Source organism: Gadus morhua, chromosome 10, assembly GCF_902167405.1.
Source record: "Gadus morhua chromosome 10, gadMor3.0, whole genome shotgun sequence".
NCBI lineage: Eukaryota > Metazoa > Chordata > Actinopteri > Gadiformes > Gadidae > Gadus > Gadus morhua.
The window spans coordinates 6507544-6527957 of NC_044057.1; the positions used below are offsets into that span (position 1 = coordinate 6507544).

At 47.7% G+C, this 20414-nt stretch overlaps 2 protein-coding genes and 1 non-coding gene across 6 annotated transcripts; 1 reads left to right on the top strand and 2 right to left on the bottom strand.

The window, feature by feature from the left end:
* Positions 1–159: 159 nt before the first annotated feature.
* Positions 160–232, bottom strand: trnaa-agc (transfer RNA alanine (anticodon AGC)). Its single transcript has one exon. It is a non-coding gene; the product is annotated as a tRNA-Ala (tRNA).
* On the top strand, positions 195–15313 carry brd8b (bromodomain containing 8b). 4 transcript variants are annotated; one of them, XM_030368314.1, is made up of 19 exons: positions 195–370; positions 1577–1673; positions 1793–1862; positions 2234–2283; positions 2507–2629; positions 2795–2875; positions 3270–3334; positions 3648–3844; positions 4326–4517; positions 4734–4830; positions 5822–5964; positions 7203–7659; positions 7974–8011; positions 8131–8327; positions 9369–9461; positions 10167–10235; positions 10384–10669; positions 11191–11238; positions 14319–15313. In XM_030368314.1, the coding sequence occupies exons 1-19, from the start codon at positions 352–354 to the stop codon at positions 14376–14378; spliced, it is 2382 nt and encodes a 793-aa protein (XP_030224174.1). In that variant the 5' UTR covers positions 195–351; the 3' UTR covers positions 14379–15313. The 4 variants fall into 4 exon arrangements, with proteins under 4 accessions (XP_030224174.1, XP_030224173.1, XP_030224175.1 ...); XM_030368315.1 differs by lacking the exon at positions 11191–11238 and adding an exon at positions 13285–13329 and having other exon boundaries at positions 196–370; XM_030368313.1 differs by lacking the exons at positions 11191–11238; positions 14319–15313 and adding an exon at positions 13285–13529.
* Positions 15314–15405: 92 nt separating this feature from the next.
* Positions 15406–17008, bottom strand: LOC115552332 (DNA damage-inducible transcript 4-like protein). The gene is made up of 2 exons (XM_030368318.1): positions 16697–17008; positions 15406–16314 (listed from the first exon to the last, which is right to left on the bottom strand). Exons 1-2 carry the CDS (start codon positions 16872–16874, stop codon positions 15851–15853), a joined length of 642 nt encoding a protein of 213 aa, XP_030224178.1. The 5' UTR covers positions 16875–17008; the 3' UTR covers positions 15406–15850.
* Between the last annotated feature and the right edge of the window lie 3406 nt (positions 17009–20414).

The window sequence follows — 20414 nt, forward strand, 5'->3', positions numbered from 1 at the left end:
GGCAAGAAGAGAAGCACTGTCTGCATTACTGGACACATTACATTTAAATCTACAAATAGATGCTGGGGTATCTGGGACATGTTGTAACAAGCAGTTGACAGTGCAAACGAGACGCACATTAAAGAGGTCGGTCAGTTACTCTGGCTTTTTAAAAGTCATTGGAGGATGCGGGCATCGATCCCGCTACTTCTCGCATGCTAAGCGAGCGCTCTACCATCTGAGCTAATCCCCCCGATGGCGGAACCATAGTCAAGGGTCTACTAATTTCTCTATTCTCTTCGACCCTTAATGTGAGGGAACCTCTGAACGAGTTCCGGCGGAAGTACGGATCACGGCCTTGTCACAAAAGAAATGGCGAGCGGAGTCGGTAGTGAGTATAACTGATAATTGTAATATGTATATATATGTATATATATATATCTATGAAGTGTGTGGTACTCGGCTGGACCATTTTTATCTAAAAGACACGTGCAGTACCAACGACTATTATGAACCGCGGTCCCTGTTTAGTTGAGGCTGTTTTGATGCTCGGCGGATCAGAGCGCAGCGGTGTGTCTCAGTAAAACGTCCCCCCTCCAACGGGGCTAAAAGGGCTGATTATGCACCACAAATATGATCTAATAGCGATCAGCGAGATAGTTCCTTACGATAATGTTATAATCTATATTATGTATACGTTTATTTACATGCATATAAAACGTTTTTTTTCTTTTTACAAATACAAATATTTGAACACAATAGGCCATTCATATCGGTAAAAAATAAACATGCCTTCATTTAACACAAATCAAACCCATGGCCGATGCATTTGGACTTTGATATTTTAAGTTAGATAACGTGAGCATATTGTTGAATAGGGATTTAAACGACAGACCTATCGTTTCAAACCGAAATCCAAAGACTGCCTTCCCACTATAAACAAAGTGGGAATCCAATAACCAATCACATAATGTACATTAATGTTGCTGTTCAGTAGCGTATCACATTAATGCATATGACCAGTACGAGCACAGCCATGTTGTTATGGCCATAAGTTGTTAACATAAATGGTTTGAATACGATGCATTGACGGTACCTACAGAGAACCTGTCTGGTGGTCCCCTTTGTTTATAGTGGGCTGGTACTCTTTGGATTCCGGGTTAAAACGATAGGGCCGAAGTTTGGAATCACTATTCAACAATATGCTCACATTATGTTACTTAATTTTGGAAAGTCCAAATGCATCGGCCATGGGTTGGGCTTGGGTTGAATTAAGTCATGTTTATTTTTTTTACCGATATGAATTGTTTATTGTGTTCAAATATTTGTCTTTGTACAGATTTTATTTTAATATATACACATATACTAGTATATCTTATGACACTATTATAAGGAATTATCTTGCTTATCACTATTAAATCATAATTGTGGACAACAAATCCGCCCATCTCTTCTAACCCAAATCTACTGAATGAAAAATGACGTGTAGACTTCATTGGAATATTTTCTCAGATTATATGTAATTTCAGTTTAACCACATGAATCATTTATTTGTATTTACTACCCTAACCAATCACAATGAACTTCCTCTACATAGAACACAAAATCCTGAACGTGGGTCCGACGGAGGCATGGTCGGTCAGGGAGAAGCTCTGCCTGGCCTCCTCCGTCATGAGGAGTGGCGACCAGAACTGGTGAGTCCTCACAGCCGTAGTCCTCTCAGTGAGCTACCTCCAGCATAACGGCTCCTGATGTGTGTGATCAGATCCCCAGTGGTGTATGTTGGTTCTAAGCAATTGGCTCGGTCTTCCAGGGTGTCGGTGAGCAGAGCCATCAAGCCTTTCTCAGAGACCGGACGGCCTCCCGACTGGTTTTCCCAGAAGGTAACTGACCAATGAGATACCTCCTCATGGTCAGGGTGTTCACATCACCTCCAATCAACAAATGGGCAGTATTGGGTTTAATTGATTATAAATTACACATGTGATGAAAAAATTAACAAACCTAAGCAACCAATTGGAGCTAGGATTGGACCTAATCTAAATACATTTTTAAAAAGCGATAGAAATCCCAAAGAAATGGCCAAAACACACTGTTTCCAATGGCAGAGAGCGTTAGCAGAATATAAACCTTATTATATTATACTTTACAACCACACTTTACACCGTATCATTTACAACATATCATATCAACAGTCAATAGCCAGACAAGAGATAAGTTTGCTTCACAAACCCTCGTCTGATCTGTTTCACAGCACTGTGCCTCTCAATACTCTGAGCTGCTGGAAGCCACAGAAGCCCCCAAGTGAGTGCAACACACACACACACACACACACACACACACACACACACACACACACACACACACACACACACACACACACACACACACACACACACACACACACACACACACACACACACACACACACACACACACCACAGAACTGTGATAATCCCCTGTATTCATAGTGAAGCCGTAGGAACTGGCAGTTACCAGGGCTTTAACGTTGTTGTGTGTGTGGCAGGCGTAAGCGCGGCGAGAAAGGCGAGGTGGTGGAAACCATCGAGGATGTGATCGTACGCAGACTGACGGCCGAGAGGATAGAAGAGCTGAAGAAACTACTGCGAGACACACAGGAACAGTATAGGTGCGCGTACACACACACACACACACACACACACACACACACAGACACACACTGTATGATACCTTTGCTGAGTCATTATCAACATGCTGTGGGACACTGTGAACCATGGAGCCTCACACACTCTCGCTCTGCGTCTAACCGGAGCTTCCTCCGCTGTGCTAACAGGAAGTTGAAAAAGGACGTGGACCTGATCCAGACGGGCCACATGGACGTCCAGCTGAAGGAGCTGTGGACCGACATGACGCTGTGAGCTCCCCTCTCCACCCTCTCCCCTCCGTCTTCCGTCTCCCCCCCCCTCTCCCACTGGTTTGCTGACTGGTTCTCGTAGTCACGGTGTCACTGTCCCAGGAGGGCTCTACGTTTTGCTTAGAGGGTGCAAGCTTTAGAAATGGCTGCATCGGTTTCTCACCTACTTCATGGTTTAACAACAGCCAAACACACTTTAACATAACTTATTCACCTGCTGTGTGGTCCTAGCAGACTGTTCCCTATAGGCTAGATCACCAATCACACTGTTTACCCTTACAGAGTGTGAATCGCTTATCCAATGCTAGATGTTTCCATGCGCTTCACAGGAACAGGAGCAATACTCTGCAGTACTTCTTGCTCAATGGTGCGTATGTGTTTTAATGATTTACAGAAAGAAGAAACAAGACGAAGACGAGGCAGAGCAGAAGAGAAAAGCCACTGAGAATGCTTTTCAGGGTGCGTTTCGCGGGTTTACAAAAATGAGATCAGTTTTTAAGTGATTTGATGCGTAGATCCCATTATTTCGATTGTTGGTGCTTTGCACTTGGTTCTATGAACATCCTTTCTGTACCGACAGTGATAAATTGGTGTTTCTCTTTCTTCTGACAAATGTACTTGCTTTGGATCAAAGCGTCCGCTCAATGCCCTAAATGTAAAATGTAAATTTCATTCATATAATTATTGTGTGAAGGATACTGAAACCATTTGAAGGCTCTGTGTGGGTGTCCTATCTCTAACCCTCTATCCCTCTCTCCCTCACCTCCTCTAGCTCGCCAGGCCATGAAGAACACCCCTAAACGGGTGCCCAGCGTTACGGTGCGCTCTCCGCTGGGTGCCAGCCCCCCCGGCCTGGAGCCACCGGCAGAACCCGCCGCACCCGCGCCCCCCACGGACCCCAGCCCCACCCCAACTTCCACCCCCATCTCCGTCGGCCCCTCCTCCGAGGACACGGGCAGCCACCACACTGTAAGCCTGTTAGCGCACCACCACCCCCCCGCTTCAGACCTGAGCCCCCCGCTGCAGACCTGAGCCCCCCGCTGCAGACACATATAAAGATCACACCGTAGGGATGGGAGTAGGACTCTGGGATCGATAGGGATTCATGTATTAATCCGTAGGAATCCATTGGTATCATGATCTATAAAGTTGCCGTTTAGTCTAGGAAGTGTACAATAGCTAACACTAAAACAAGCGACAAAATAGTTGTTGCAGGGTCATGATCCATTTATTGTCTAATACGAAATGGTGGAGTTTGAACTTGTTTGGTACGTGGTGAAGCTGTGAAGCTCCTATATAATGGCAGATGTTTCTCCATGAGAACTTAAATGGGCAGTTACAAGGTGACCGTTGGATCACAGCGTGGGCCCTTTGTCATATAAATGCAGAATGGCTTTTGTTCAGTGATGGTAGTTGAACGTGCAGCTCACTGGGGCTCTCTGCCTCCCAGTCCCAGGGAGTCGGAGTGTTCCTGCCCGTCTCAGAGCCCCCGGGGGTCGGGCCTAAAGACGGAAGCCTGGGCCCTCTGGTAGACGACTCCCCGCAAAAGAGGTGCCTCACCCAGAAGGCCACGCCGCCACCCTCCCCCCTGCTCTCTGAGCTGCTCAAGAAGGGCAACCTCATCTCCGCCAGCCCCCGCCTGGTGAGTCCCCAGCCGTCATGAGAAAGAGTTTTTATTGTTTTTATATGATGTTTATAAAGTCACATGGATGGTGATTGATTGAATGAGATTCAGTGTAAAATGTGTGACTTTATGCGTCCACATTCACCGTACATTAGGTGGAGGTGGGTGAGTGTTGTTTAATAACAGGTCCAAGGTCGTCCGCTCACCTGGTCGGTGTATGTGTTCATGTCTCAGGTAGCGGAGGGCGACCTGACAGCCAGCCTGTCCAATGGAGTGCAGACAGCCACGGCGACTGTTCCCATGCCAACCAGCCTGCATGACATCACCGCCGGTATGTTGACCTCTGGACACACACACTGAAGCTTTAGTAGCTGTTTTACCCCTATGCAATGCCACAGTTAAATAATTGTAAAAGAAGCCATTTTGCTATGACGTATACATTATGGGAATTTTAGTAGACTTTTTTTGTCAAACCGACTTACAACCATTCATACACACATTCACACACTTGACGGCGGAGTCGACCACCCAGCTCGTCAGGAGCATTTAGGGTGAGGCGTCTTGCTCAGGGACACACTCAGACACCTCAAACTAGCAACCTTCTGGTTATAAGTCAACTTTCTCCACCTCCTGAGCTGCTGACGTCCCTTGTCAACCTATGGCAGAAAACAATAGCACACCAGTACACACCCACACGCGTGGGCTGAAGAGCATGACCGTTGCAGTTGCTCAGCCAAACCTTCTCTGGCGGAATGACAAACGCTCGTTGATAGAACAGGCGCCACTAGCTCTTTCAATGCAAGGCAGGAATAATGACACCCATGTCGTCACATTCACAATACCGCTTTGACAAGACCTTTCATCAGCGGGCCAGAGCTTGGCGGATAGACTCATCTTCTGATGCCTACTGCATGTTTGAGCGCGTATCCGTCATCTAAATTTAATTTTATTGTTTGCCGGCGAAAGTTACACGGCTGTACAAGGCGGTGTGTGATATGAAATATAAATCCCTGTGTGGTTATATTATTGGCTGTATGCCAGCCAACATTCAAGGGCTTGTGGAGAACCCAAACTTCAGTGGCTCGTCACTTCACGTCAGATTGAAGTCAACAGATTGTCTGTTCAACGTATGGGGGATTTATTTCATGAGAATTATTCATTAATAGATTGAGTAGGTATTTGAGATCTCATTTAATTCACACTCACCCAACCACTCACCTACTCACTCACTCACTTACAACAAAATAAAGACCAACATATAGTTAACCTAAAGTTCTATTCTTATTACAGTGTCTCATTAAACGTGTGTGTGATTCCTCCAGAGGGGGAGGCGGAGGCCGGGGTGAAGGCGGAGCTGGGGGCAGAGCCGGGCCTGGTGGAGGAGGACCTGGTGGCCGTGTCCTACATGGGGGACGAGCTGGACCTGGAGACGGTGGGGGGCATCATCGCCATCATCGAGGAGAAGGTAGGCCCACCCGGTGGAGCGTCTCTTCAGCCAGCTTTGATCCAGTGGAGGGCTGATTGGTCTCCCTGATCAGACCTTAGATTAATGTCTACACTGTGGGTCGACGGGCCCTTTCACTTTCTTTCTCCAATCCTGTGGCTGGACGTATTTGTCAACCCGTGATTGAAGACAAACTGGGCCAGCACTAGTGAACTGTAATAAAATCCATGCAACGTGTATAATGGCCAGTGTATACATACTTCTTAATGTAATATATATATATATATATATATATATATATATATATACATTAGAGCTGTCAAGCGATTAAAATATTTAATCGTGATTAATCGCATTAATGTCATAGTTAACTCACGATTAATCGCAATTAATCACAAATTATTTTTCTATGCTAAATATCCCTTGATTTTTTTGTCCCATAATTCTTCTCATTTTAATTCTCTTATCAACAGGGTGAAGTGCATCGGCTTGCCTTGTGCAAATGATTTTTTGAACAAATGAACATTGGCATATACTGATTAAAACAGGACGATACAAAAAAAGCCTATAGTGCAATTAAACGACTGCTTTGAACAAATGTCATTCGAACATAGCAGTCAGGCTACTGCTTCTTTGTTTTGAGGCAAAGAAAAAAAAAAAAAAAAAACTTTTTTTTTATTTTTTTAAATATAATAATTACGTTAATCGCGCGATAAAAAATGTAACGCCTTTAAAATTGGTTTGCGTTAACGCCGTTAACGCGTTTAACTGACAGCTCTAATATACATTAGTGCTGTCAAGCGATTAAAATATTTAATCGCGATTATTTGCATTAATGTCATAGCTAACTCGCGATGAATCGCACATTTTTTTCTATTCTTAATATCTCTTGATTTCTTGCTTCTAGCCTTTTAGTGAGATCAGAGATTGTTAAGTAGGACAATAATAAAATAGATTTGGTAAGATGGATATAAGAAGAGAGCACGCAGGAAATTCAACACACACACACACACACACACACACACAAACACACACACACACACACATTTTAAGCAGACAGCCAGATGGCGCTGTTGCAGTGCTTTTCCACTCCATCTCTAATGTTCAGGTTGGCGGATAATAAACCCATCACCTGAACAAGGGGCGTGTCCAGAGTGGCACCAGATAAAGTCTGCACACACACATGGTGGCGGAGTGGTAATCGTCTCTCTCTCTCTCTCTCTCTCTCTCTCTCTCTCTCTCTCTCTCTCTCTCTCCAGGTGGATGACTCCGTGGAGGCGTTGGACGCGGCGGCGGTGGAGGAGGCGCTCTCCCTCTGCGAGGAGGCCGACTCCGGGTCCCACCCGCTACCGGGCCCCTGGGAGACCCAGACCCAGGACTCTGAGCCCGGGAGCCCCGTCCTGGGCCCCCTCCAAGGGTCCGAGCAGGAGCCCCCGGGGCCGGCCGTGGCCCCGGCCGTCTCCCCGGGCCCCGCCCGCGCCGAGACCCCCGTTCCGCCGGAGCCGGCGGGGGACCAGCAGCTCCCGGCCGGCAGGGAGGGGCCGGAGGCGGCGGGGAACGATGAGGTCACTTCCTCCATGGCCTCTGACGACTGCACCATGGGGGGCGAGGCGGGGGACGGGGAGGGGCCGGGGGGGGAGAAGGAGGAGCCCGAGGTGGTGGTGAAGAGCGAGGGGGAGGAGTGGAGCCAGCAGGAGGTCAACCCGCCCTGTCTGGGTAAGAGCGCACACACTCACACACACACACACACACACGCTGCAAGTGGTTTCATTGTCAGACTCAAGAGCCCCCCCCTCAGCACTCCTACTTCTCTTATCCTGGCTGTTTCTGTGGTAAGGTGGGAATGGGTTAACCCAGCGGTTGTTAGTGCTTGGTACTGGGTTCTATCAACATCCGTACTGTACCGACATAGATACATATTTGTTCACCTTCTGACAAATGGACTTATGTAAAATGCTTTGGATAATAGCGTCCGCTAAATGTCCTAAACGTAAATGATTCTGTAACCATGCTACTTCTGTGTCCCATAGACTCTGAGGACAGCTCTGTGTCGGGGAAAGAGTCAAAGGTAAAGCACACACCTGTTCACCTTGACACCACCTCGTTCGGTTTTAGCCTGCTGGTTCACGACGTGCACAATGGCTTCCTGCATAATGAACCGGAGTAACGACGGTGACCTGTCGGCAGGAGGTGAAGGAGGAGGACCCGGGCAGCGAGGCGGAAGAGAGCATGGAGCTGAAGGAGGAGTGTGGCGAGGGGGAGGGGCCCTACCTGTCGGAGGTAGAGCGGGCGGCCAGCGAGAGCGAGGACGGCTACGGCCCCTCCTCCCAGCGCTACACCACGGCCGACTCGCTGGCCAGCAGCCCCGCCTCGTCCTCTCAGTTGTGAGTGGCCGGCCCCGTGCCGCGGCGCCCGGGAGCTGTGTATGCAAAACTAGAGTGTGAGGCGATGGACAGGGCCGATAATCTACCGCCAAACAGTGAGGCCGTCAACCACTACTGAGGTGGCAGTCGGTGCTGTCGTGGTTTGACCTCCTGCACTTTGGCCGGTTGAGGTTTAGATCTCTTTATGCCTCGTTTCCACTGAGCGGTGCGATTCGGTTCGGTGCGGCTCAGTTCGCTTATATTGACGTTTCCACTGCCGAAAGTTGGGCCGGGTCCCAAAGTAAGTGTGCTGGCACGCTCCTACTTTTGGTACACCTCCGCTGGGGTAACAAACAGTCTGAAAGGGTGCTGAAAAGTTGGATCTACACACGCCGTCCGTTGATTGGTCGACAGAATCATCACCTCCGTGCGCCAGGGGGATAATAACAAACAACGCAGTCCCCGCCCTACCATAAGGGTACTGTCGGCGGGGGAAAGCGAGCCAGATTTAGCGTAACCGGGCTGTCCCGCTCCGAGTAGGCCTGGGCGATTTGGCCTGGATCTAAGATTTTTCAAACCAAACCCAATTATCGATTTTAATAGATATTTTTTGTAAGTGAATTATTTAAAAAAAAAAAATAAGTTGGGATTTAATTTGAAGAATAACAATTATCAAAAGCTAAATAAATAACATACATCTCCCACTCTGCTGCGTGCCAAGGTTTAAGATGTTGGAATAATTGTGTTGTGCCGCTGCTTTTGGTTGCCACAGACTTTAAGCAAACAACAAAAATAAATCGTCCCAAACCATTAATTAGAATGTGATAAAAAAATCAATTAATCGCCCAGCCCTACCTCCGAGCTGCACCGCAGAGCACCTATACGTACCGCACCGCTAGGTGGAAACGAAGCACCAGATCTTACATGAAAGAGCTCTCCTTGTCGGTCCGAGCATGCATGGAAAGCCACGCCACCACTTCACTCCGGTTACGACCTGTCCTAAAACGTAGAACCGCTGTGTAGAACGTGTCCTCACGGCCGCCCCCCTCTCTGTCGGTGCAGCTCTACGTGCGGGGAGGACCAGGAGGCCGTCCAGGCCCAGAAGATCTGGAAGAAGGCCATCATGTTGGTGTGGAGGGCGGCGGCCAATCACAGGTGGGCTCACAACACGCACTCACTCACCAACATACACAAACACACACTCACTCACTCACCAATATACACAAACACACTCACAACACGCACTCACTCACCAACATACACAAACGCACTCACTCACTCACTCACTCACTCACTCACTCACTCACTCACTCACCAATATACACAAACACACTCACTCACCAACAAACGCACTCACTCACTCACTCACTCACTCACTCACTCACTCACTCACTCACTCACTCACTCACTCACTCACTCACTCACCAATATACACAAACACACTCACTCACCAATATACACAAACACACTCACAACACGCACTCACTCACCAACATACACAAACACACTCACTCACTCACTCACTCACCAATATAAACAAACACACTCACTCACTCACCAATATACACAATCTCACTCACTCACTCACTCACTCACTCACTCACTCACTCACTCACTCACTCACTCACTCACTCACTCACTCACTCACTCACTCACTCACTCACTCACTCACTCACTCACTCATCCATCTACTCACTCACTCACTCACTCACTCACTCATTCACTCACCCATCTACTCACTCACTCTCAATCTCTCACACACATACACAAGCTCCATATAAATGTGGCCAGCCGGCTGGTGTGTGACTGCTGTCCTAAAGTGAAAGTCTTGTCCCTGATGGGTGAGTGTGTGTCTCTCAGGTACGCCAGCGTGTTCCTGCAACCCGTGTCAGATGACATCGCCCCGGGGTATCATAGCATAGTGCACAGGTGAGTGTGAACACACACACACACACACACACACACACACACACACACACACACACACACACACACACACACACACACACACACACACACACACACACACACACAGTGACACACAGTGGTTGGGGTCTGACCCGTGCTCCTCACCCAGGCCCATGGACCTATCGGCCATCAAGAAGAACATCGAGGCGGGGGTGATCCGCACCACGGCTGAGTTCCAGCGCGACATCATGCTGATGTTCCAGAACGCCGTCATGTACAACTCGTCGGACCATGACGTGTACCACATGGCGCTGGAGATGCAGCGCGACGTGCTGGAGCACGTGCAGCAGTTCCTCGCCACGCAGCTCATCATGCAGACCTCGGAGAGCGCCATCTCCACCAAGAGCCTGCGGGGCCGCGAGGGCGGCCGCAAGCCCGGGGAGCCCGCCGAGAAGGTGAGCCCTGGGGCCGGCTGGGCGGGGGGCGGGACACGGTGGGGGAGGGCGGGTACATGTTTGGGGCGGGAGGCAGTGGGCGGGTACAGTGTGGTGCGGGAGCGAGTGGGTAGGTACGTGTTTGGGGCGGGAGGAAGTGGGCGGGTACAGTGTGGGGACGGTAGGAAGTGGGCAGGTACAGTGTGGGGCGGGAGGAAGTGGGCGGGTACAGTGTGAGGGCAGGAGGAAGTGGGCAGGTACAGTGTGGGGTGGGAGGAAGTGGGCGGGTACAGTGTGAGGGCAGGAGGAAGTGGGCGGGTACAGTGTGAGGGCAGGAGGAAGGGGGTCGCGTGTTGGAGGAAGTGGATCTTGTGTGCATGTGCAGTCATGCCGTGATGTTCATTTTGAGACTCGGTGCCATTGGTCAAAAAGGGAAAGTCTTGAGTCGATAAAGTCCTCCAGCTGTCATTGAGTCTATTTTGTTCTCGTTATGCAGCGTTCTATCAAAAGCAACATTGAATTGTATGTCCTCTCCAACTTAGCGTACTGTACGTAGCAGCAGCACACGGGCACAGACAAATGGACGTATGGTATGATCACGTCACACTTGGCACCATGGTGTGATTCACCCGACAGTTTGAATCGGTGTGGGACTCCTCATCCGTACCGCTTGTTCACCAGGAATCAAGAGCCACTGTTGATTTCAATGATTCTTTTCTTGATTTGAAAAAGCTCCAGTCACTTGCCTCTCTGAAATCCTTTTTTACCATCTGATTCAAATATTATATCTGTCTGTTGTGCAGTGAAAAAACATAGTTATTTAAGTTGATTGGTAATTGATTTATGGTAATATAAGGGTGTGTAGTGGTGAGTTAATGCTGTTGGCTGTATCCTACCATGGAGCGCAGGTCATGTACACAGACACAGACTGAGCTGTACAAAGAACATTTTGATTACATTGGTGTGTGGGTTAAAATAATCAGCAAAGTTTCTATTGTTACCAAGACGATCCTGGAGTCTTGTTCTCTCGACCAATCAGTGTGCATCCTCCCTCTTGCCGTCAGCACTGTCATGCAGCTTACTTCCTGTCCGCTCTTCTAGGGCTGGGCGATATTGCAAAAAATATTATCAAGATTATTTTTTCGATATCGATATTAATCACGATATATAATATTTTTTAAAAACAAAAGTTAAAAATATATGTCTTTTTTTTTCTCTTATTTTCAGTGTGTGTGTGTGTGTGTGTGTGTGTGTGTGTGTGTGTGTGTGTGTGTGTGTGTGTGTGTGTGTGTGTGTGTGTGTGTGTGTGTGTGTGTGTGTGTGTGTGTGTGTGTGTGTGTGTGACGGAAGCTCAAACATGCACCAGGGAATGGGCGTGTACTTAGGCATTAACCGCAAAACTGCGATCTGACTATTTTGTTTATTTCTGCCGCATTGGCTGTCAGGTAAATCCATATCAGAATTTTTATTAATTATTATTATTATATATTTTTTATATCGAGCTAATGCTTATCGTCGTAATCGACGTGAGATTTATCGCGATTAATAATCGTAATCGAGTTATCGCCCAGCCCTACGCTCTTCCTCTTCCTCCTCGCTCAGACCGCAGTCGTGACCCGAGCTGATCTGCTTTCCTCTCCATCCCTCCTGTTCTTTATTTTCTTTGCTTCTTTTTTGTGTGTCCTCTCCCGTTCTTCCTCGAGATCTGTGTACCTAAAGGGGCACTGTGTACAGATCTACACTCTAGAACTAGGCCACACACGTTCAAAGAGGTGTTGAATGTACCACCCCCTGAGGTGCACTCTAGCTTGGTCAGACTGAAGAGTTGGCCTGCAGTGCAAGCTATGAAAATATATTGAAACCCACATCTGTGTTGTCACCTTGTAACCAGCACCATACTTATGGCGCATTTTCACTGGAGGGTGCGGGTCGGTTCGGTCTGCAAAGGTGCGACACGGGTCGCGTTTCCACCGCCAAAAGTGGCCGTGATCCGGACTGAGCCGTATCGAACCGTACCCGTTTCGCAGTACTCCTCCTTTGGGGTATGAGAGGCCTGAAAGTGTGCCGGCAAGTCCGAGCTACACACACTGTCCGTTTATTGGTCGACAGAATCGCACTTCTGTGCGACAGGGGGATAATAACAAACAAAGTACCCGCAATGTATTTCTGGACAACGGCGAAAGCTTAGTTTATTGAAGAAAATGACGCGCAAAATGTTTGCCGTCCTTCTTGGACGTCCTACATTGTTGCTCTTTGTTCATTGTGCGCGTTCTTCTTTTTCCTTGAATTTATTAGCAGGCTACACTGTCGGGATGCTATGAGATCACAAAGCTTACATAGCTGCCGCGGCTATCGCCATCCGGCTTAAACCCCGCCCTACCATAAGGGTATTGTCGGTGGTGGAAACGCGAGCCGTAACTGAGCTGGGCTATACCGCACCCTCACTACTGGGCTGAGGCGTGCTGGGTCCAAAAGCGTACCCGCCAGTGGAAAGAGGGCACTAGAGTCTTGCGCAGTGCTCCGTTTCTGCTGTGTGTTTGTGTGTGTGTGTGTGTGTGTGTGAGTGACCTCTGGGCAGCACCGCCTCTTGTCTTCCTTCTCTTACTGTCTCTCTCTTAACGTTTGTCCTCCTGCAGGACAGTGTCCCAATGGCCTCACCTGCTTTCCTTCTCTCTCTCTTTGTAAGTATTCAGGTCCCCTTCTATCTTGACTCTCACCTGGCGCAGGCCACGCCAATCCCCCCCATCTCACCAATCTCACCCCATTCACCCACCAACTCCCAAAACAGGATCTGCTAAGACAGACACACAGACAGACACAACCACACACCTTCACCTACCGACACCTACACCTACACACACACCGACACACACCGACACACACCGACACACACACCGACACACACACACACACAGACACACCTACACAAATACACACACACACACACACACACACACACACACACACACACACACACACACACACACACACACACACACACACACACACACACACACACACACACACACGCGCGCGCGCAGATAGAAGATCCAACATCCAAGAAGGGAAGTTAAAGGCTGCCTTGTTAAGTGCATACACATGCAGTCGTGCCCGACGGCATTACACGTTACCTGCATCCCTCCACCAGGCCTCCGTCCCGCCCTGCACGGCCAGGCCAGGTGTTTCCTCCACAAGGCCGCTCTCCATTACCCCCCCTCCCCCCTCCCCCCTCCCTCTCATCACCCGACTACAGCCGACTCTAGGTTAACCACCAACAGCTGCTCTTTTTTTAGTTTTGGTTATCATTTCGTTGTTGTGCGAGCGTTCGCTCTTTCGCTGCATGTTCATTTTCCTTTCCGCGCTCTTCATTCTTTTTGTTACTTTATTTCTGTGTTCTTTGTGTTTCGACTCCTTTGAGTTCTGGGTCATCGTGTGTTTCTGTTCATCCTTCATGGAGGGAGAAGGTCGGGCTGCTCGCTGGGCCATGTTGGTTTGTCACACGCACACGCTCATCGTTTTTTGTTTTGAACGTGGTGTTTGGGGTGGGAGGGCCGCCTTCATTCCACCCAGCTGACCTTTGCCCCTTCCTACTTCAATTTGACCCATCGGACCCTCTTCTCTCGCTCTTGCTCTCTCTCTCTCTCGCTCTCTCTCTCTGTTCCTCCTTCAGGACGGGGGCACCAGGGGCCGCCGCAGCGCCATGGAGGCTGACCTCAAGATGAAGAAGTAGAGAAGAATCACCAGACCTCGGAGCGAGACGAGAGAGAGAGAGAGAGAGAGAGAGAGAGAGAGAGAGAGAGAGAGAGAGAGAGAGAGAGAGAGAGAGAGAGAGAGAGAGAGAGAGAGAGAGAGAGAGAGAGAGAGAGAGAGAGAGAGAGAGAGAGAGAGAGAGAGAGAGAGAGAGAGAGAGAGAGAGAGAGAGAGAGAGAGAGAGAGAGAGAGAGAGAGAGAGATGGACACCCTGTCATGCCAAAATATAGAGTGCAGATGATATCATAGTTCTGGGTTAGGTGTCCCCCTTTAACAGGCTACTCTCTCACACATGCCTCCATGTGTGTGTGTGGGTAGGTGTGTGTGGATGTTAATGAGGCTCTAGTGTGTCCTTGTGTTCGCTCTCCAGATCAGGGCTTGGCTGAACCCTGATCTGGTGTGCTCCTTTTCCCCAGTAACCGGTCTTAAGGGATCCATGTTATCTAGTCTTTGGGATGCGCCGGTAGCTACACCGGCCTTCACAGTGCTGTCCAGAACGCCTCTTAATACTGAACGCCTGCAGACTTTAATGACGTTGCAGTGAATCCCGTCAGACCGTTAAGCAATAGATTGTTTCCCCCCCCTCCCCTTTAAATTATTTGTGTTGAACCACGCCATGTTTGTGACTTTATTAAGTCTTCCGAAGGGTAAAGCATTTCCCCCCCCCCCAAGAGTTACCGGGCCAAGAAAGCCGAATTGGTGACTTTGACAAACATCCAAGTGAGCATCCCAAGTTCAGTCTCCTGTGATATAGCGGTAGAAATCTGGAAGTCGGTGTATACTGTGTCATGTGCGTGCGTTAGGTTAGAGTACTTGGTTGTACCGCGGCGATGGACTTTGTTTGGGGCCAGTGGGAGTTCATGTATCCTGTGTTCAGTTGTACATTTGTTTATTAAAAAATATTATTTGATCTTTGTCCCCTGTGGTGTCAGTATGTCTGGGTGAGTTTGCTTGGTCAACAGTTCTTCGACTCGGTCTAATAAGGAAAATCGAAAACACACATCCAATTAAAAGTTAATGTGCAAAATGACTTTTATTTATAAAAGTGTGGCTAGTGAGGCCAGCCCATTCCCATCTAGACAATACAGTTTACATTGCTTGCGTCAATGGATTTCAGTGCAAATATTTGTCACATAAACATGGGAATATTTTTCAACGCATTTGCTTTGGTCACAATACAGTATCTAATATACTTGGCTGTTGGAACACTAAATAAAAAGTAGCTTACATAAATAGATTTTAACAGTAGTAGATGAGTAAACAGGAGTCTCCATGGAGTGACGATATACACTATACAGAGATGAGTCAGAACATACAGGATACACTTGGCTGTAAGAACACTAAATAAAAAGAAAATAAATAGATTAAACAGTATTTGGCCAATGGTTTTCAGCGCTTATTAGGTCAGAATTAATGCATCTCTAATGAGGCAATATACAGCTTCATTAGGCCTCAGTAGAAACAGTGAACGACCGGGTTCTCAGAGGAGTACAGCTTCCTCTTCACCAGTCGGTAATCGGGCCTCAGCTTCAACACCTCCTCCCCTACGAGTACGCGTCGGAGCGGCGACCAGCCGTCGCGGTCCGCCTTGAGCACCACGGAGAGCTCGAAGGTCGGGGTGACGTTGGGGTCCGGCCGGATGACCCCCAGTGGCTTCAGCACCGGCCCGTCTTTGCGCCCCTTCTCCTCCTCCTCCAGGTAGACCATGATGAAGGCCCCCCGCAGCCCGCACGGCTCCCCGGCAGAGGAGCGCTCCACGTCGCCGGCCACCTTGGCGGTCATCCGGCGGGGCAGCAGCAGCACCTGGCAGCGGAGGACGGAGCGCTTGGCCTCCGAGAGGCACCGCTCGATCTGCCCCACCATGCTCCGCTGGAGGAGCCTCTCCTCGTCCTCCGGACCAAGGTCCATGTCGGCTTCTAACGGGGAACACAAGTCAATTAGTTCAAGCAAATATAAGCGCTGGACCTACATGGTCCAGTGCTTAAAATAATGCAAAAGTTAAGCTATCAAGCTTGTCATAACTGTAATAAGGTAGCCTATGTAGTAATGGCTATGCATAACTGCTGTTTTGCAATAGAAAAATGTGAGTCATACGACAAGCGTTTCGTAGTATCAGCAGGTCTAAGGTGATATACCAGCTGACACAAGACGCGTCTCAATTACATCAGCAGGACTCCTATCATATAGCAGGTCTCGGATATCAATGACTTTAACTACGAAGAGACATAGAAGACCTGAGGACGTCACTGTAGGCGTACAACACACCTGTTTATTTTATTCAAACTTTCATTCACTTACTTGGCGAGTTTTCGATTTCATCGCAGCTCTCGACGCTTCCCCGGCGATCGGCCAAACTCGTCGCTTTGTTAGACGTGAATGGAAATAAATACTTTCCGATCATCTTCAAGACGCTCTCCTGCTCCGAAGAAGGCATCGGTCCTCCGTGTCCGATAGCAAGAGCCGTGGTATAGGACATAATGACAATAATTCCCCTCTCTCTCCTTCGCGTCGTGCGTGTCTGTGTAGCTCCTCCATGTAGAAAGGTTGCATTGAGCAGGAGCTGGTGGCCTCAGCTTTATATAGAGAAGCTCTGTTGCGTCAGCCGCTTCTTGCTGCGGTGTGACCGGCCCCTGAGCCCCGCCCCCTTCCTAGCTCACAGCAGGGGGGAGCCGGCTGGTTGGATGAAGATAACGCAACATGTCCAGGCATTGCACGGAATAGTACCCAAGATGCGCAGCTGAGCTAAGTCACGTACAGGGCTAATTTCAACTGTAAAATTACAGTGTCATCATCAGTATTCTTATATAGTAAAAGTCATTAGAGTATGGTCGTGAATAAAATGTAACTCTACTTCATAAATAGGCTGTATGATCCTTTTACTTTAGTCTCACAGTGAGAGGATTTTTTAAATATCGATTGATGCAATAGTTTATCATGGTGCGACGGGGGATTCTACAGATTGGCCTGATTCTTGCGCGTCTACCACTGGCAACTTCTCTTTAAATGCTTTTCTGTTTCCTTCCTTTTTATACCCAGCCCGAATGTTCCAGAATATACATCCTGAAGAAGTGTACGTGTATGTTTGTGTGTCTGTGTGTGTGTTAGTGTGTGTGTGTGTGTGTGTGTGTGTGTGTGTGTGTGTGTGTGTGTGTGTGTGTGTGTGTGTGTGTGTGTGTGTGTGTGTGTGTTTGTGTACCCGTTTGTGCATATTTGTGTGTGTGTGTGTGTGCGTGCCTGTGTTTTAATTCCAAGTCTAGCCACAGGCAGCCCGTGGGGCCTTCCTGACTCACAGGTGAGTCAAATGGTATACTCCACCATACACACGCACACAAACACACACACACACACACACACACACACACACACACACACACACACACACACACACACACACACACACACACACACACACACACACACACACACACACACACACACACACACACCTGGGGGGGAGGGGTCAATAAGACCCTGGACTGTTTCCTTTGATTGTTCTCAGGAAAATCCCCCTAAGAGACGTTTTTCTTTCTCTTTCGTTGTGTTCGGAGGAATACTAGATAGCAAATGATTAGGATTGTTGTTAAATGATACAGCCTGACACAAGCTTATCCATGGCAGTGGAGACAGAGAACAGAGCACAATGGTTGCATAGGAGTTGTGCTCATACATGGCGGTAGAGACAGCCAGGGAACAGAGCACAATGGTTGCATAGGAGTTGTGCTCATACATGTCTGAGTCACTGCTTTAAAAAACCCTCCTCTGACCTCACAGCGCTACAGCCAATCACAGTGAATGGGTGTGTTTATGACACCCAACTAACTTCCCCGAAAGAACTTTGATTCTATGGAACTGAGGGGGAATTTACCATGTTGTATGCACGAGTGCTTATGTAGATCTGTTTGTATTTGAACAGGTAATAAATAATAAGTGAATTATCAAAATGTTGATCAATTGTGTTTGTGGTAGCGCTGTCACATGCTGCTCACTATTTTCTCTTTGAAGGTAGTAATTAGTAGATAGTTGGTATTTTGTTGAATAAAAGGTGTTAAAGGTGTAAAAGTTATAAAATAAAATAAAAAACAACATTGATCCTGAAGTTGAGCCCAATAATAGTTTATTAGACACTAGCAAGTCTAACACTTCAGTATATTAAAAATGTAAAAAAAATGTATATATGAGTTGGAAAACATCTACACAATGACAAACATTCACCCTTTCACGTACCCATTCACACATCGATGCGATGTCAACCATGCAAGGCGACAGCCAGCTCGTCAGGAGCAGTTAGGGTCAGGTGCCTTGCTCAGGGACACCTCGACACTCAGTTAGGAGGAAGTGAGGATCTTATCAGCGACCTTCCAGTTAACAGCATACCCACTCTACCTCCTGAGCCACATACCGCCCCATTGGTCAAAAGGAAAGGTGCTTTCCTGTCTGAGAGAACGACTGATGCAAGTCCAGGCTGCTGTTTCAGAAGCATCAGCTCTGCTATCTCAGGTCAGGAGGCGTGGCCTTGGATTCCTACCCGGCAAGCAGGGTGCGGAGAGCAGCAGGCAGGTGCCCTGTGACTCTGCTTTCCCTCCCATAAACATCACGTCATGCTAGCATGTCCTGGCATTCCCCTTGCCTTCCTTAATTATATTTTCCATACTTCAACATGTGTTTCAAACCTTTGTCTTCCACTGCCTGAATGAATGAATTAACAAATGATTGTTTGGGTTATAGTCTGCCTGTCTTTCAGTCTGCCTGTCTGTCATATCAATATGGAAACAATTCTAACTCCTATCCATATCTATATCCAATTGATTCATCATTGAGCTGCCTTTATTGGGGTTGAGGGTACAAAACCAACCAACCAACTGACAAGTGTTTTCCAAGGTGCATTGTATTCAATTTAAACATGATGTAGCTTAAAATAACATGGACATATCTGTAGTCATTACTGATTGATAGTAAATTAAATAATTGTATTAATTACATCACATCCTAAAAATGATATATTCTACAAATAAGGAATGCTGTTTATCTGTTTACAGTCGATAATCCTAAACCACTCCCACTCTCGCTTCCCAGCAAGGCTACCCTAGCTCGCTCACTTAGCACAGACAGCTAGAGTTGGCAGCTGACTGTTAACACGGTTTCTTATTATTCTGAAAGTCATTTATACGTGTATTTTGCGATAAGTACGATTTTATTATGTGTAGAGTATGTGACACAGTGCAGAGTGCCCTGTTGAAAACCAAGGCCATACACACACACATCCATGGACACAGACACGCGCACACACACACACACACACACACACACACACACACACACACACACACACACACACACACACACACACACATCCATGGACACACACACACACGCACACACACACACACACACACACACACACACACACACACACACACACACACACACACACACACACACACACACACACACATACATACATTTTAAGCAGACAGCCAGATGGCGCTGTTGCAGTGCTTTTCCACTCCATCTCTAATGTTCAGGTTGGCGGACAATAAACCCATCACCTGAACAAGGGGCGTGTCCAGAGTGGCACCAGATAAAGTCTGACCCATGTTTATGGGTATAGAAGATCAAACGGTACAATGTAACTTCCTAGACGCAATGTTCTTCCATTGCAGTTTATAGGGGTATTTTGTCGATTTTGGTGAAGTTTTCCATCCAGTCCAATAAAAAGTTAATTCTTATGGTCTAATTCCACAAACCTATTTTATTAATAGGACCCTAACCCTACCTATGTATGGATGGCACTGAAAAATGAACTGCTGTCCTAAAAAATCGTGAAGAATAAGGCAGCTGCCCTCGTTAGAATCCTTAAATTACCTTAATGAAGGCAGTAATGTTCAGTGTTATAAAGTTGATGATTCAAATTTATGATCGTTTTGGAGGATGTAGTTTGTGATGCTGTGTTTCTAATAGCCTACACTTCTTCCATTTCAATGTCAATGTTCAAGATGCTTTTGAAGCATAACAGGAG

What these genes read in the sequence shown, in the direction of transcription:
- brd8b (XM_030368313.1), top strand. An exon ending in AGGAGTGGCGACCAGAACTG is followed by an intron (nt 1,674 to 1,792) that starts GTGAGTCCTCAC and finishes TCGGTCTTCCAG; the next exon opens with GGTGTCGGTGAGCAGAGCCA. An exon ending in TGTCGGGGAAAGAGTCAAAG is followed by an intron (nt 8,012 to 8,130) that starts GTAAAGCACACA and finishes ACCTGTCGGCAG; the next exon opens with GAGGTGAAGGAGGAGGACCC.
- LOC115552332 (XM_030368318.1), bottom strand. Translation starts at nt 16,874, where the DNA reads ATGTCCTATACCACGGCTCTTGCTATCGGACACGGAGGACCGATGCCT. An exon ending in TGAAATCGAAAACTCGCCAA is followed by an intron (nt 16,315 to 16,696) that starts GTAAGTGAATGA and finishes GTTCCCCGTTAG; the next exon opens with AAGCCGACATGGACCTTGGT.